At 34.7% G+C, this 16,938-nt stretch overlaps 1 protein-coding gene across 1 annotated transcript; it reads right to left on the bottom strand.

Moving 5' to 3' along the window:
* Positions 1-5,581: 5,581 nt before the first annotated feature.
* On the bottom strand, positions 5,582-15,110 carry LOC131060364 (acid phosphatase 1). Its single transcript, XM_057993546.2, has 3 exons — positions 14,551-15,110; positions 12,999-13,208; positions 5,582-5,923 (listed from the first exon to the last, which is right to left on the bottom strand). Exons 1-3 carry the CDS (start codon positions 14,961-14,963, stop codon positions 5,746-5,748), a joined length of 801 nt encoding a protein of 266 aa, XP_057849529.1. The 5' UTR covers positions 14,964-15,110; the 3' UTR covers positions 5,582-5,745.
* Between the last annotated feature and the right edge of the window lie 1,828 nt (positions 15,111-16,938).

Below are 16,938 nucleotides of genomic sequence, written 5' to 3' on the forward strand. Positions count from 1 at the left end.
CTTCTTAATCAAGAACAAAACACAATATAAAAGAGGTTATACAAATTGTTGTTTTGTCTTAACCACTAAAAGTATGGTTAAAAGTGTGTCACCTATTTGCCAACTAGTAGAAGCAAAATTCAATTATTCAGTCAGACTCCTTTTGGGCAATAAGCAAAAGCTATCATGTCAACAAAAAACAATTTGAAGTACATGTCAAAATGGCAACCTCCAACAAGACATGATTACTACACGTCTTAACATTCACGTATTTTTTTCATATCCATATTTACTTATTTTACTTGCAATATGTATTAACAATTACTTTTACAAGTTATCTCAAACAAAAATTACAAAAATGTGTGCAAAGTTTACAACAAATGCTTTCAATAATATAAATGCCCAACAAACTTTTGAAAAATGTTGTATAAGTGATCCAAAAGGTGCAAAAGCCATTTGCATAACACAATCTACCTTTTTGTAAGAACTCAATGATAAATATACAAAAGCACATTTGCAAAACCACTTTAAACAATACATAACAACTACATTTCATCTTTATGATGGATCATACAATATGATCTGAAACATTGATGATAAAAAATATCACAGTGCAATCCAGAAATGAATAATGCTAACATTGTGGACTATAGAAATTACATGACTAACTACATTTCATTTGCAAACGATTGACAAATTTAAGACAGAAAATGTTCATTTGCCTCATGAAACTCATTGCAGTCATCGCTCAATAGAACCCCCAACCTTCCTACCATCAAATTTTTTTTTTTCACATTGCATAGACAAAAAGGCAACATTGACTGTTGTTTACATAGAGATCTCCTTAAACCAAACTTTCTAAAGATTGCACAAATTACATATGAACAATACAAACATGATATTTCACCCACATTATTATGTTGCATAGATTCCAAATAAATGAAGCATTTACATTGGCTGTAACAGTAACCTATTTGTAATGTAAATCTTTAAATCTCTTATTTTTCGTAACACTTTCACAAATTTAAACATCTTATTTTTCATAACATTGAGACAAATTTGAAAAAGATTTTTGTCCATGTAAAAGTAAATATGATTTGGATACTTCATCCTTCAAACTCATATTGTGATTGCATTAATGTTGTTATGCTGTAATACATACCTAGTTCCCTTCAAAGAACTTCGTTAACTTGATCATCTCTTAAATTTATATGACCTTGTTGTGCATGAATACCTTTATCCATGTGCCTTATATTTTGTGGGATGAACTATCTTTTCTGCGCATAACAAAACTGTGGCCAAGCTAGTTGCATATTTTTGCTCCTATTTCTTTAGATTACAAAAAAACAAAAAATCTGTGTAGCTCCTTATTGCTCCCTAACTAGATAGTAGATAGAAAACAATTTAATCTTCGCTGTTCTTATTGGGTTGAGAGTATGTTCTGCCACTTTTCAAAGATATACTTGTCTGTTTTGTCCTCTATCCTTATTTCCCTTTAATTTTGAGTTAGTATGCCGTTTGAAAAAACATATACCACAGACATCACATTTCTCTTTTCGATAGATTTTTGTTGTCATTTAACACAGTATCATGATGAAATATTCCAACTTAATAGGATTCTCTTCGTAAATTCATAAAGCAATAACAAATTGTACAGAAGTTGGTATTCAAGTAATGGTGATTATTGGTGATAATTGATGGTACAAAGGTATGTTGGTCTTCTCTCTTCTGAAAATTATTTTCTTATTTTTTATACTTTCTCTTTTTCTTTCATAGTTATTTTCTTTTATTTTGGTTCAAGATTGCAAATATTTGTTTTTCTACTAGTAAGATTACTGATTTATGAATCACATAACATGGTCATTAGAGTTAATTCTCATAATTAAATACCATCAGCATTATTGCAAAATGTAAAAACTAGGGTGTGCAGGTGATTATATATTTATTAATAGTTACACATTTGTCCATGGCACCCTTCTCTTTGGCTCTTGCCTTTTTACAAAGTAGATCTGATGTATTGTACTAGATATCCAATCCTAAGTATAAGGAGGCGTATAGATTAAGATATTTTTATAGTTTTCTAGAATTTTCATAAATTAATTTGGTGACATGTTGGTCCTTAATAAAGTTCCAAAATTGATAATACTGGAGCAAGATAAAATAAACATAGAACTTTGTCACAGTATCGAGAAGCCTTGTCTTTCTTAATTGGCTCGGTGAAGTCTTAATAGTAGTTGCTTTGCAGGGTAACATTTGAAGTGACAAAATAAATGAATCACAAGTAATTTCATTTGCGAAAATAGTATGCAAACTGCAGTTCCGAATTCTATTTGAACCCACCAAAAGCGTCTCCAAGGCAAAGTTAAACAAACCAACTTCTCACGTTCCTTGCACCGTAACAACATTTCTGGTCATCCACTAAACACAGAATTCAAATATTCCACACAATAAATGCTTTCCTCATCTTAGTTGTATTTTTGGTGCTATGAACGCTTTCATTCTCAGCCAACATTTTACATCATTTATTCTTTTGTTTATCAAGTTAGAGCTTCAGCCATACTGTTAGCCTTAATTTGGAATCTGCTTCATTTTGTGTTATCATGAGCTTGAAATGATTTTGGTCGGTGCCTAATATGTTTATTGTATCTGATTTATAACTGTCGTGCAACAAAATTGACAGGATAGACTTCAGTAAAACCTAACAAACCTTGTCTCTTAGTTTCAAATCTACCTGATCACGTTTTTCATTGTTGCTTACTATGTTTAATGTGTCTGCTCTACAGTACATAAAATTGAGAACATTATGGTCTACAATATGGCAAGTGCCAAGTAGTTGGTGCAAAATAGGATTTCTCTGCACTGAGAAAAGCATAAAATATTGAAACCAATTGAGGACATTGTGGGCTACCATATGGCAAATGCCAAGAAATAGTTGGTGCAAAATAGGATTTCTCTGTACTGAGAAAAACATAAAATATTGAAACCCAGGTCTGGAATAGTGATCAATTGTTTGTGTCCTAACCTCGAACCTGCAACATTGGGTAGTCTATGTAACACTCTTTTTATACTTTTTTTGGTTTAAATGCTGTCATTTCATGGCAGAAATCTCAATAGCTACCAGTACAGCAACTCATAATTTATATGAGCTTCATATTCTATGATATCTTTGTTTCCACCAGATGCAAAAAAATGTCGGGGTGCAGTCTATAAAGTTCCTTGAATTGTGCAACTTATCGGTTCTTTGTTGTTCTTTAGAAGTAAAATTTATAGAAATAGATACGGTTTTTGATATGGATACGGTCATTTTTGAAGACTCCCAATATGAATATGGCTGGATACAACATTTATAAAAAAACATACACATATATTTAACACAACTTTTTAAGTTATTGGAGGAGATTTTCATTACTTTAAAAGCAATATAGACACATAATTGCTACATAAATAATTATAAGTTGATTTAACAATTTACAATATGCAAAAAGAATTAGTATAATTGCATTAGAAGATAACCAAAAATATGGGTTGATGAAATAGAAAAACATTTCATTTATCTTCCTCACTAGCTATAGATTTTGTTCAACCAAAAAACAATTGTATGATTGAAATTTTTTAAAATTAAGTTTAGGAAGATTAATATCAAATTTAAAAAAAATCAAATCACAAAATACCTGACATGATTAGAAAATCTTTATTTATTTGGACACACGTGAATATGGTATTCAACATGTATATGTGCCGTATCATATTCATATCTGTATCAGATACAAGGATACACGCACCCAGATAGAGGCAGAGGTATATCCGGCTACTTTCGTTTTCGCTAAACGTTGGCATTTGAAACCAGCTGAGCATTGCATTGCTTTGTGAACACAAGTAAATTTTTCATTATTTTTATGATATGATGAAAGATATCTATATCTAATTTCCAAATCAAATTTCTATATATTTATAATTATATAATAATATCAAGTGCCACTTTAGTCATTGAATCATGTTCAATCTGTGTCAAAATGTATGTTGAAATGCCTCACGGTAGGCAAATGTTGCTCTTCAAAATAGAACCAAACACTATCTATTCTGAGTATTGCAGAACTGCGACCAAGCTAGTTTTTAGATTATAAAACGACAGAAATTTCTGTGTAGCACCTTGTTGCTCTCCTAGACATATCATTGCACTCAGCTTACCATAGCGATTTGGTTTTGCTTATGACCCTTCTTCTGTTTCTGTTTTCCCCCTTCTGTTATCATGAACTCTTCATCTATATACAAGCAAATAACTTTATATGTAAACAAATCACACAAAACCAAAACTGTTCTTCCAGTCTTTAGCAGGAATTTGGCTGCCCTGCAGCCCTTGTCATTATTAACACAACCCTAAATATTTCCTAAAATACAAATCATGAAGAGTTTCAGAGATCCCAAAGCACTTAAGATCAATAAAAGAGAGTAAGAAACGCCAGAATGAAGAAATAAGGAAGAGTTGATGTGGATTGGATGGAACATTACGTATATCAAAACTTAGTTGAGAAATTGGAGCTGCTTATAGACACTAATGGTAAGAACTAAGGACATATTTTCTATGATAGATTGATGAGGCAAATTTGGTCCCGAGTCAGGATTACGAGAAACAACGCTCCCTATTCATGAAAAATACATCAATTGAACCACTTGGGCTACGTAACGGCTCCACACACAGAAATGCACGCAAAAATGTCCAATACCTAGTACAAAAGGTAACTTTTTCGTTTTTCCAATCTGTATCTTTATTTTTTATCTATTTATAACGTGTTTAGATCTTTAAGCTTGTTTTTCAAATCTCTCTATAATTAATGTAAAAATTATATTAATCACTGAGGAACCATCTACAATCATTAGACTTCTTTGATCATGCTCTAAATCTTATGTTGGATGTTACACTCAAGATCTTAAGAGTTGAAGTTGATGAAATAGGAAAGGAATACTGGAAATTGTCCAACAAATGTACTAAAGTAGTGAAACGGATTCATTTACGTGTTGGTAACATAGGATTAGTGGCATTTTAAAGTCTAATAATTTGGCAGGTTGGGTTGTCTCCCTGAGAAAGGTGTTTGACCTGTCTAGTTTAGTGGACTTTCACAAGGGATTTCTTCTGCACCAAATTCCAGTCTAACCTGACCGACCTTGAACTAGAAAACCTTCACCTTCAACACTACTTGTTAAAACTGAAATACTATAGAATTCATTAAAAATAAATTGAAAGAAAGGCCTCCTATCTTAACTGGATGATCAGATTTCTATGCCGACTTCATCTTACTCTACAATATCAAATCTACAGTTCCCAAAGTATGAGAGTTCAACAGTTTTCGTATTCTTAACCAATATGTAAGACAAGGATTTTACAATGTCACAATTGCTAACATATTAGGCAGTAAGACTGCAAGCTATTTTGAAAATCTTTTTTAATGATTGGAATATTGTAAAGCAAAGATGTTGAAAAACAAAAGATAAAATCTGAATGTTTTGCGGCCATCTTAGCTGATAGCATGCTCGGTTCTTGTGGATGTGCAATTTACATTAGTCTATCTACAGACCACACAATTAGGTTGTGAAAATCAGACACTAAAAATAAATGGTTCTCTTAAAAAGACTATAACAGATGTTAGCGAATTCTTTGTTGCCAATATTAAAATCCTTAAGACAATAATATGAAGATGTTTGATTAGTCAACTGCATATTTCCAGAATAATTTTTAGTTGCCAAAGTCAACAAAGTAAGGCACTGAAATTAGGCGATATAATACATGGGATTCGGAAGCTTGAAGGTCCTATCCCCAACAGAATATCCAATCAAATCACTCCATTGATCACCAGAGCTTCCTCGGATCTGAAAACCAGCCTGCTCAATTTTAGATCTCCTGTCTGATTTATAAACGACAGCACTCGTCCCATGATCGTTTGGGCCCCTGTAACACATCCAAAAAAAAATTCAAGCACAGACTCAGAGACATTAAATGAAACATGTAGGTTGTCTTGTACTCAACAACTGCTCTTTCCATGCATTGTCCATGAACATTCACTCACAAAAACATTAATTTCTGATTGTCTGAATTCAAGTTTTCACAGTCAATTTGCTCCCTCGAATCATCAAACATGAAATGTTCAGTCTACAATAACATGCTCATTTCACAATGAAACTCGTGAGAAGTATATCCATGGACTCCATTGTAGAACACTCTGAAGAGTACGAGAGTACGATATAGAATCTTGAGGAGTTTCCAATCCAACTCAATGGTAGGAAGTTCCTACCTTCGTTACAGAGCAATGTTGTCGAAAACTTCAGACCCTTTTGGTAGTTACGACAGTTGTACCATTTGTGGTTTTATACATCCTTGTATCTCATGTGTAATGATAATCATTTCAATCATTTGGAAATACAGAATAGGCACGCAATGGTTTGGAGATGAGATAAACTTTGAACAATCCTTGTAAACAGTATCAGAAAGGTTTCAAAACCCTTGTGGACAATATTGGTTAGTTAACAACATTTTTAGAAATGTGTTTTGGTGCAAGGAACTTCCTAAACTCCTTAAGAACAGCTGGAAAATGCTCGGCACATTTTCAAATTGTCATTAACATGTCTTAAATTTCATTATGGCTTTCTGGAAGTTGAGAAAAGGGTGTTTAAATATGAATAGCACAAAGGATTCAAGAAAATCGATTTTTCCAGTCATGATAAGCCAAGAAGCTTGACCACAAGCATTGTTTTTCTTAAATATTATATGCAGGTTTTATCCATTTTATTCAACAATTACGTGTTGAAGTTATAGTTAAGATGCATATCTATTCTCCTCTCCAACGCCTCTTATTTATTCTGTATCTCAATCATCTATATTATTATTTGTCTCCGTCTTGGTGTCTTGGTGGCTTCAGTTACCTTTATCTATCTTGTGCCGTTTCATTGGCTTCCATTTTCCTTTAGAAATTCTTCTTTGTTTATATGATCGCTTTGAGGCTGTCGGTGAGATTTCTATGTGGCTGTCGGTGACTTTTCCTCTACCATCGTGGAGTCTTTTCACTTGCAATTCGATTCATTATTTAGATCGCTCTTCTATTTTCGTGGAGTCTTCTTCTTCGGCAGTTTGATAATCATATTGCGGGCTTATCATTTTGTCTCATAGCAGTTGAGAGTAATGTGTATGAATTCTGTCAGAACAGTAATATTATATGTTTTCTGTATTCAGAGTTTTCAAACTTATGAAGTTTTATAAAATATGTATGAGATGTATCATTTGACTTCATTGTCATGATTGATTTGTAGAGAATCAAACTTATCTTAGTGTGATTGATAGTAATTTGAAACTATCAATAGTTGTATTCATTTTCAGAGATATAATAAAATTCATTTTGAGTGGGCTGGGTTTTTCACCATCAGGTGGAGGGTTTTCCTAGGATAAAATTCTTGTGTTTGTTTTGTTCAAAAGTTTTGTTTTCTGCTTTCTATTTATTCTTGTTCAAATTTATCATGGTATCGGAGCGGTTTAGAAGATTGATCTAGAACCAGAATCTTTCAGTTTTTTATTTCTTTCTTTTGTTTGCTTAAGTTATCCATAATGGTGAACGGATTGAAAGTAGAAGATAGACTAGATGGGTCATCAAATTTCTCTTCTTGGAAATTTAGAATTCTGATTACTCTAGAAGAGAATGATCCCCTTGACCATGTCTCAAAAGATGTAGAAGAACCTTCTGCTGATGCAGAGAAATTTCAATGGAGAAAGAATAGGACCATGACTAAGAAAATTCTGATTGATTTTGTTAAGGATCATCTGGAACCAATCATCTCTAAGTTAGATTCAGCTAAGGAAATGTTTCAGATTCTAAAGGATCTTTATGAATTCATCAACACCAACAGAGCTTTAGCCCTAAGGTGTCAATTGCTGCATGTGAAAATGTCTAGATTAGAATCTGTTGCTTCTTATTTCATGAAGATTTTTGAGTTAAAAGATCTGCTTAGTGCAATTGGAGATACTTTTGCTGATAAAGACTTGGTGATGTTAGCTATGAATGGACTTCCCAACTCCTGGGAATCCTTCATTCAAGGCATTAGTGGAAGAGATGAACTTCCTAAATTTGATAGGTTGAAGGCAGATTGCATCCAGGAAGTATGCAGACAAGAAGCAAGAGGCAATGGTTGCAAACCTCATCATGAAAATGATCATGTGCTAGCTGCTCACACATCTAAAGGGAAAGAAAAGAAAGGTAACTTCAAAAGATTTAGAGACAAGAATTTTGAGTCAGTCCCTGATGTCAAGAAAAAGAGAAAGGACCTTTCTAGAATTCAGTGTTTTAGGTGTGACAAATTTGGTCACTTTGCTAGAGATTGTGTATCAAGGTCAAAGCCTCAAGCAGCTGCTGCACATGTTGAGAATCCTTCTCAACAAAGAGAGTCAAGTGAAAATTCTGAGGGATTCTTATTTATTTCTGCACTTTCTAGTAATGTTCCTACTAACAGTGACATGTGGTTGATAGATAGTGGAGCATCTCGTCATATCACTGGTTATCGTGAACACCTTTCAAACTTGAAAGAAAAAGACTCTCATCTTCAAGTTATCATTGGTGATGATGCTTGCTATTCTGTGAAGGGTGCTGGTTCTACTTCTTTTCAGTTGGACTTCGATATTCCTCTTCATTTAAGTGATGTACTATTTGTTCCTGGTATTAAGAGGAATCTGATTTCTATTTCTGCATTAGAAGACAAAGGTTATCATGTTGCTTTTGCTGATGTGGAAGAAGAACTCAAGTATTCAATCAGCTCGTGTTATTGGTGTTCGTCATGATAGTCTTTACAAACTTTCAGCTTGTCTCATTCAAGTCTTAGCTCATAATTCTTCAAGTTCAAGTGAGCTTTGGCATAAAAGATTTGGTCATTTAAATTTCAGAACTTTGTCTGCAATAGAGAGGGTTGTCAATGGTCTTCCAAAGCTGAATCAAAATCATGAAGGTGTTTGCAAGGGGTGTGCTTTAGGTGAGAACAACAAGAGCACCTTTCATAGCAGTGAAAGTAGGGCAAAGGATGTTCTAGAATTAATTCATTCTGATTTATGTGGACCTATGTCAGTTGCTTCACTTGGTGGTTTTTGGTATTATGTCACCTTCATTGATGATTTTTCTTGTAAGTGTTGGATTTACTTTCTCAAGTCTAAAGAGTCTGATGAAGTGTTGTCCAGATTTAAAGAGTTCAAAGCTCTAGTTGAAAATTTGTCTAAAAAAAAAATAAAAGTTCTTAGATCTGATAATGGAGGAGAATATGTTTCTGGTTTTTTTCATAACTTTTGTGTTGAAGCGAGGTTAAGAGGGAGTTATGTGTCCCTTATAATCCTCAACAAAATGGTGTGGCTGAAAGAAAGAATAGGACAATTGTTGAGGCAGCAAAGGCTATGATTCATGACCAAAGTCTTCAAACATTTCTTTGGGCCGAGGCTTGCAAGACAACAGTTCACATTCAGAATCGTAGTCCTCATCAAATTCTAGACAACTTGACTCCAGAAGAAGCTTTTACAGGTGTCAAACCAGAAGTTAGTTATTTCAAAATCTTTGGATGCCCCGTTTATATTCATGTTCCAAAAGAGAAAAGAACTAAATTAGAACCCTCAGGCAAGAAAGGCATCTTTGTTGGTTATAGTGAATCTTCAAAAGCATATAGAATCTACATTCCAGGTCAAAAACAGATTGAAATCAGCAGAGATGTTTCTTTTGATGAAGATGTAGCTTGCAAAAAATCCACAAAGACTAACTTGGAATCTATTGAAGATCTTGAGCATCCTCAAGATTTAGATACACCTGATCCGAATCTATCTTTAGACATTCAGAGGGAGTATACTGATTTAGAAGATCCTGCTGATCCAGTTGACTCTATAGTCACAACAGCAGGTCCTAGTAATAGTTCAGTTCATAAGAAAAGACCTATGTGGGCTAGGCACACTATGGAAGAGGCTGAAAAATATGCAGCCCTAGTTGTACTTTTAGAGAAAGTAAAAGACCTCACAAGTTTGTTGGCTATGTATCTTTGATGAGTCATATCATAGCATCTGAGCCCTCAAGTGTTGAAGAGGCTTTAAATCAGCAAGTGTGGAAGGATGCCATGATGGAGGAATATCAATCTATTATGAAAAATGATGTATGGGATATTGTTCCAAGACCTAAAAACAAATCAGTGGTTTCTTCTAAGTGGTTGTTCAAAATCAAACATGCAGTTGATGGGAGTATAGAAAAGTTCAAGGCCATATTTGTAGCCAGAGGTTTTTCCCAAAAGGAAGGCATAGACTTCGAAGAAACCTTTGCACCTGTAACTCGTTACACTTCTATCAGGACTATCATAGTTGTTGTAGCTGTTAAGGGTTGGCAACTTTATCAAATGTATGTGAATACAGCCTTCTTGAATAGTAAAATTGAAGAGGAGGTTTACATTGAGCAACCAGAGGGCTTTGTTATTCACAATAGAGACTCACATGTATGCAGGCTGAAAAAAGCCTTATATGGTCTTAAACAAGCCCTTTGTGCTTGGTATGAGAGGATAGATCACTATCTTTTGAGCTTGGGCTTTCTAAAGAATGATGCTGATCCAAATTTATACTTCAAGGTATGTGATGACAAGGTGCTGATTTTAGTGCTATATGTTGATTTATTTCTCACTGGTAATGATGATCTCATTGTCAAATGCAAGGAGTTAGCTCCAGAATTTGAAATGAAAAATCTTGGCTTGTTACATTATTTTCTTGGACTTGAAATATGACAAAGGTCCAATGAAATCATATTGAGTCAAGGAAAATATGCAATTGATATTTTGAAAAAATTTGATATGTTGAGTGTAAGTCTATGGTGACTCCTATAGAGGTAAATTTGAAAAAATTACATGATGATGTAGCAAATTCAGATTTAGTTGATCCTACTATGTATAGACAATTAATTGGCTCTTAAATGTACTTGATTAACACAATCCCCGATATATGCTATGCAGTTAATACCTTGAATCAGTTCATGTGTGAACCAAGGTATATTCACCTTGTGGCAGCCAAGCCCCGATATATGCTATGCAGTTAATACCTTGAATCAGTTCATGTGTGAACCAAGGCATATTCACCTTGTGGCAGCCAAACACATATTGAGATATGTACGTCGTACAATTGGATTTGGCTTAAAATTATCTTCTTGTGTAGAACTGAACTTGCAGGGGTTTTCAGATTCAAATTGGGCAGGTTGTGTGCCTGACAAAAAAAGCACTTCGGATTGTTGTTTTAGCTTAGGTTCAGCTATGATTTCCTGGTGCAGAAAGAAACAATCTTGTGTTGCTCAAAGTACAGTTGAAGCGGAATATGTTGCAGCCTGTGTGGCTGCAAGAGAAGCTATGTGGCTTCGAAATTACTTGCAGGCTTGTTTGGGCAGCCTTTGGAACCTACTGTGATTATGTGTGATAATCAAAGCTGTGTGAAGCTTTCAGTTAATCCAGTATTTCATGATAGATCCAAACATGTGGAAATTAAATATCATTACTTGAGAGACATGGTTCAGCGAAAAGTAGTTGAACTCAAGTATATTTCTACAGAAGAGTAGACAACAGGCATTCTCACCAAGCCGCTTCCGAGAGTGAAGTTTTGTTACTTTCGAGATAAGCTTGGCATTGTGGAGAATGAAGCTCTTGCTGAGAGAGAGTCCAGCTTCATTGATTCTTTGCTTATTGTTAATGAATTCTTCTCTGCGATAGAAGTTCGAGATGAAATCCCTTGATTAATGAGTTCTTCTCTGCGAGAGAAGTTTGAGGTGAAATCCCTCGTTCCACCCTCTGGGAGTAACTATGGTGGAAGTCATGTGAATGACTTCATGATTTTTATTTCTGTTTTCATTCACCCTCTAGGAGTAGCTATGGTGAATATTGTTATGCTGAGATAACAATTTTATTGAGTAAAATCTGTGATGAGACTCTGTTGACTTTCTTTGGTTGTAGTTGTATGCACCTGTCATGAGATAACGAAATGAAGATCTCTCTCTTGCTAAGAGGGAGTGTTGAAGTTATAGCTGCAATAGAGATCTACGATGCATATCTATTCTCCTCTCCAAAGTCTCTTATTTATTTCGTATCTCAATCATCTATATTATTATTTGTCTCCGTCTTGGTGGCTTCAGTTACCTTTATCTATCTTGTACCGTTTCATTGGCTTCCGTTTTCCTTTCGAAATTCTTCTTTGTTTATATGATCGCTTTGAGGCTGTTGGTGAGATGTCTATGTGGTTGTCGGTGAGATTTCTATGTGGCTGTCGGTGACTTTTCCTCTACCATCGTGGAGTCTTTTCACTTGCAATTCGATTTATTATTTAGATCGCTCTTCTATTTCCATGGAGTCCTCTTCTTCGCTAGTTTGATAATCATATTGCGGACTTATCATTTTGTCTCATAGCAAGTTGAGAGTAATGGGTATGAATTCTGTCAGAACAGTAAAATTATTATTATATGTTTTCAATGTTCAGAAGTTTTCAGACTTATGAAGTTTTATAGAATGTATATGAGATGTATCATTTGACTTCATTGTGATGATTGATTTGTAGAGAATCAAACTTATCTTAGTGTGATTGATAGTAACCTGAAACTATCAATAGTTGTATTCATTTTCAGAGATATAATAAAATTCATTTTGAGTGGGCTGGGTTTTTCACCCTTAGGTGGAGGGTTTTCCCAGGATAAAGTTCTTGTGTTTGTGTTGTTCATAAGTTTTGTTTTCTGCTTTCTATTTATTCTGGTTCAAATTTATCATTACGGATTACATAAGCTTTAAGCCTTTATGGGTAGAGAAACTTTGGAAAAGGGTCTCAGACGAACTGAAAGTTGAGCTCAAATACAAATCCTATCCATAAAACTTCACTCACAAAATCATCAATAAAAAATGATGATTCTACGAGTAAGCTTGATTGTAGCCCTTACCATGAGTTAGCCACCAAAACACAGACACAATAAACATAAAAAAAAACCTACATGGGTGCTAAGGATTACCTCAAATAAAGCTCCTCCCATGTATGGTAGCCAGCCTGGATCAGATTTTTCGCAGTGGCATTTCTCTGGGTTTCATCTCTACCAGTCAATACAAACACTTTGACCCCCAATTGAAGCAAATGGGTATATACCCTGTGACTCGAACTCAATGCTGGAGCCGCTGCCTCAACGACCCAGTTATCAAAAGAATTCTCATCGAAATCCAGTGCTCTGCAAAACAACCACATTCAATCAAAGCCCCAAAGCTGGAAACATGAAAAAGAACAACACATTAAAAGGCAATATTTCAGAACCCTCTTCACTGAGTGCAGGGGAGTTGAAGATGTTTAATTTTATGCAAGAACTAGCCTTTCTTATTAAGATATATCGAAGGGTATCGACAAAGATGCTGATTCAATCCCTGTTGGGACAAAGGTAGATATGCGGCTAAGCTGGCACTTAATAGAAAAAGTCCAGTCACGTAGCCCTCTTAGCAGATTGATATAACATTTTGTGATCATGGAAGCGATATATAACTGTTATAATGTATTAATGATTTTTATTTATGTTTAATTGGTGACTAAGAAATTTTTGTCCCGCCCAAATCTCTGGTGTGAATGCTTAGCATTAACATACAATCCAAACACACGAGCACGACAGCCTAGCAGGGGCTGAAAGTTCACCAGCTTAGCATCCCGGTGAGGGTTTGAATCTAAACGGGTGAATGATCTAAACCCATGAGAATAACAGCCCAGCAAGGGCTCAAATTGCACAAGCACAACTGCCCAGCAGGGGTTTGAAACTTGGTGGCAAGAACAAGAATGTCATGATTTAAGCATAACTTTGTGCCATGATCGGCCATGTATTTATGATATTTTGTGATTAATTTTTGTTGCATTTACGTTTGTAGTATTATGAATCGCCTACCTCTTGTACCCTTATCTGTTTTAGGAGCTTGAATCTGTTAATCCAACCCATCACTCATTCTGTTGAGGAAATCTCATTCCTTCTACACTTCTTTTTATCCAGAAACAAGTCTTCTCTCAATACGATGGATCGTTCAAGCCCACGTAAAACACAGTAAAACATTCTTTTCTGTATGATTACAGGTAGTTCAAACTGATCCTATACAACTCAAAGCCCAGTTTTTCTATGCAACTCCATTTAAAATCTATTTATTCTCTGAATACTATAGATTACTCATAACTTATCATGACGATGAGTTGCTAAGGGTACCCAGAAACATTGGTATCACTTCTGTCTACGGAATTGTTTATCCAGAACTACTCCTGATTCTAAGGACGACCCAACTCACCGATCCTGATGATGAGACCCTAAGCGTTAGCATCTATTTCTTTTACAACAGTACTTATCCACGAACTATTTCTTCTCTCACTTCCAGACAGATGTTCAAATCCTTCCAAAAAGAACATGTAATGTAAGCGTTTACATTTTAGGAATGTAGGCTTTTTTGTATAAAAAAGAATATCGATTGCAGACCCTGAAGCCATTGATATCAAACATATTCCTAATTTTAAGTCCAGTAAAACACAAAATTTTCTCTTTTGCTTACCCAAATTGAACGTCCTGGTAATAGGGCAAATTGCTGAGCAGTGTCTCATCCACATCGAAAACCCAAGCGTCTTTCCCATCGTTTGACAGATTAAGAGAGCTTGCATAGGCTATGGATTCATTGGCCACAATACTACAATCAAGGGCATATTGACTACCCATCATGTAATTCGCCACGACTTCCACGCATTCCGAAGGAATCTTTTTCCAACTGCGCACATTGTTGGTTTCAACTCCAAATCTCCAAGCCTCGCAATATCGACTATGTTGTCTGGGCTTGAGCTGCCATGATTGCTGGGCTGTGGATTCCTCAGAGACCCAGTCTATGGATCCTTCAGAGTTTTGGGCTGATATGGATTGCAGATAACACAATAGGAGGAAGCTGAGGGCCAAGTTTTGCAGAATGCGAGCCATGATCAATTGATTAGTGGAGAGAGAAAAATCAGTAATGTTGGGTATGCGTCGGCCTCTAGTTTATTGATTGGTTAACGTGAACGTCAGCTCTGTCTCATCAGAGCTCAACAAATGTCCCACGTTTTTTGCAAGGTTGCGATGTTTGTCAAAAATGAAAATAAACAAATGATAAGACTTAGACTTCAGAAAAGCAAGTTATGAAAGTAACTATGTACTTTAGTCCTTGACAAACAAAATTAATAATGCCTCCTTTTGTTTAAGCAGTCGTGTTTCCTAAGGGTATGACTTGTTTTTACAGAACAAAATTTTCACTATTCTATTGAAGTTAGGTCTCAGATATGTGGGCAAGATTTTTTATCAGCCAATTTAATTATGTTCTATTTTTATATATACATATTTTTTTTACTTTAATGATTATATATAAATTATGTATTTTAATATAAAAATTGATAAATAATTTAAATTTAATTATATTTTATCTATATATGTTTTAAGGATCAAACTTAATTCTCAATTTATCTATTCATTATTTTAAGTTATATATTTGAACATATAATTAAGTTAACGTTCTATATGAAAAAGATCGCAAAATTTTAAATTCAATTGTAAATTTTGAGCCCAAGCTAACTTACTCCAACTAATCATCACTCACTTAAGCTTGAAATTTATTAATTTATGTATTATGGTGATGTAATCAATAGTTAGGCCTAATTCATTTACATCCATATTAGAACCATTGAAGATCTATCAAAAACATAGAGAACATCAAAAAGAATTCACTAGAGCATTATTGACTTATATTAGCACCCTAAACATCACTACATGTTTACTTGATATCTTTGATCATTCAATCAACAACAAGGATATAGCCAAAGGAGATTATCATTTTCTTAGAAAATTCCTAAACAACGTGTAACAATGCAGAACCTTTTAGATAATAGATTTCAAACATCAAAGCACATAGGTTCCAAACACTAATTTTTGTACAAATCATTTATTCGTGTAGGGTTCAAATTTTGATTATAGTTCAAATATGTAGGTGTGGAGATTAGTTTTGTTGACATGAAACTAAAATAGAATAATAGATAGGCACCCTAATCCAGGCAAAAGGGGCCCAAATTGAAACCATCTAATAGTCGGAAAAAGTTGAGTGGGAAATGATACCCGATGTCAGTCTTCTTCATAATTTTCAACACGTTTCATGGGGTTAGGTATAAAAGCAAGTCTTATCCCCTCATTTGAAACATCTCTCATCAAGAAATTTACTCCACGTCAAGCATTTCAATTGAGAAAGCAATCAATCATCATTAACATAATGAAGGAGAGGTCAAGTATTCAAATTATCAAGCATTCAAGATGACATCCATGATTAAGTTTACGTGAAGACATGCATGAGTTCCTACATAGCAACATCAACCTTTCATGAATACTTCAAGGCAAGGGAGATTCATGAATGAAGGTATTAAATTTCAATTCAACATTTTATTCTAGATCTAGCCTATGTCCTACAAGGGTAAGCTCTCTTTTCTATTTATTCATCATTATAAGGTTAATTCCAAACCCGAGGTAAGCCAAATCTCTATCAACCCAACACCTTTTTTCCTCTCGTGTGTGTAGGTTTTAGATTTAGCAGAGAAGGAATATAGGTTCAGAAAGTGCAGACTGAGACAAGGAGAACCAAATTTTGAAGAAGCAAAAAACCTTAGACAGTGGCAATCGTCATACAACATCAGAGACTTTTCCAATAAAATTTCAGGAGGATATTCTAAGTGACATCTTGATCCTGAATGTGTTATCAATATCTACACCTAACACCTTCCAAATTAGGGAGGTTGTGTTGAACCTAAGGCAAGACTAGGAGGGGGGGTGGGATGGGGTGGGGGGTTGAATTAGTCTTGTATACCTAAAATCAGGGTTAGCCAATCAATAGCATAGACAAGCAAGTCTACAAATGAAGCATAACAAAACAAAGATC

This window comes from Cryptomeria japonica, chromosome 4 (genome assembly GCF_030272615.1).
Source record: "Cryptomeria japonica chromosome 4, Sugi_1.0, whole genome shotgun sequence".
Taxonomy (NCBI): domain Eukaryota; kingdom Viridiplantae; phylum Streptophyta; class Pinopsida; order Cupressales; family Cupressaceae; genus Cryptomeria; species Cryptomeria japonica.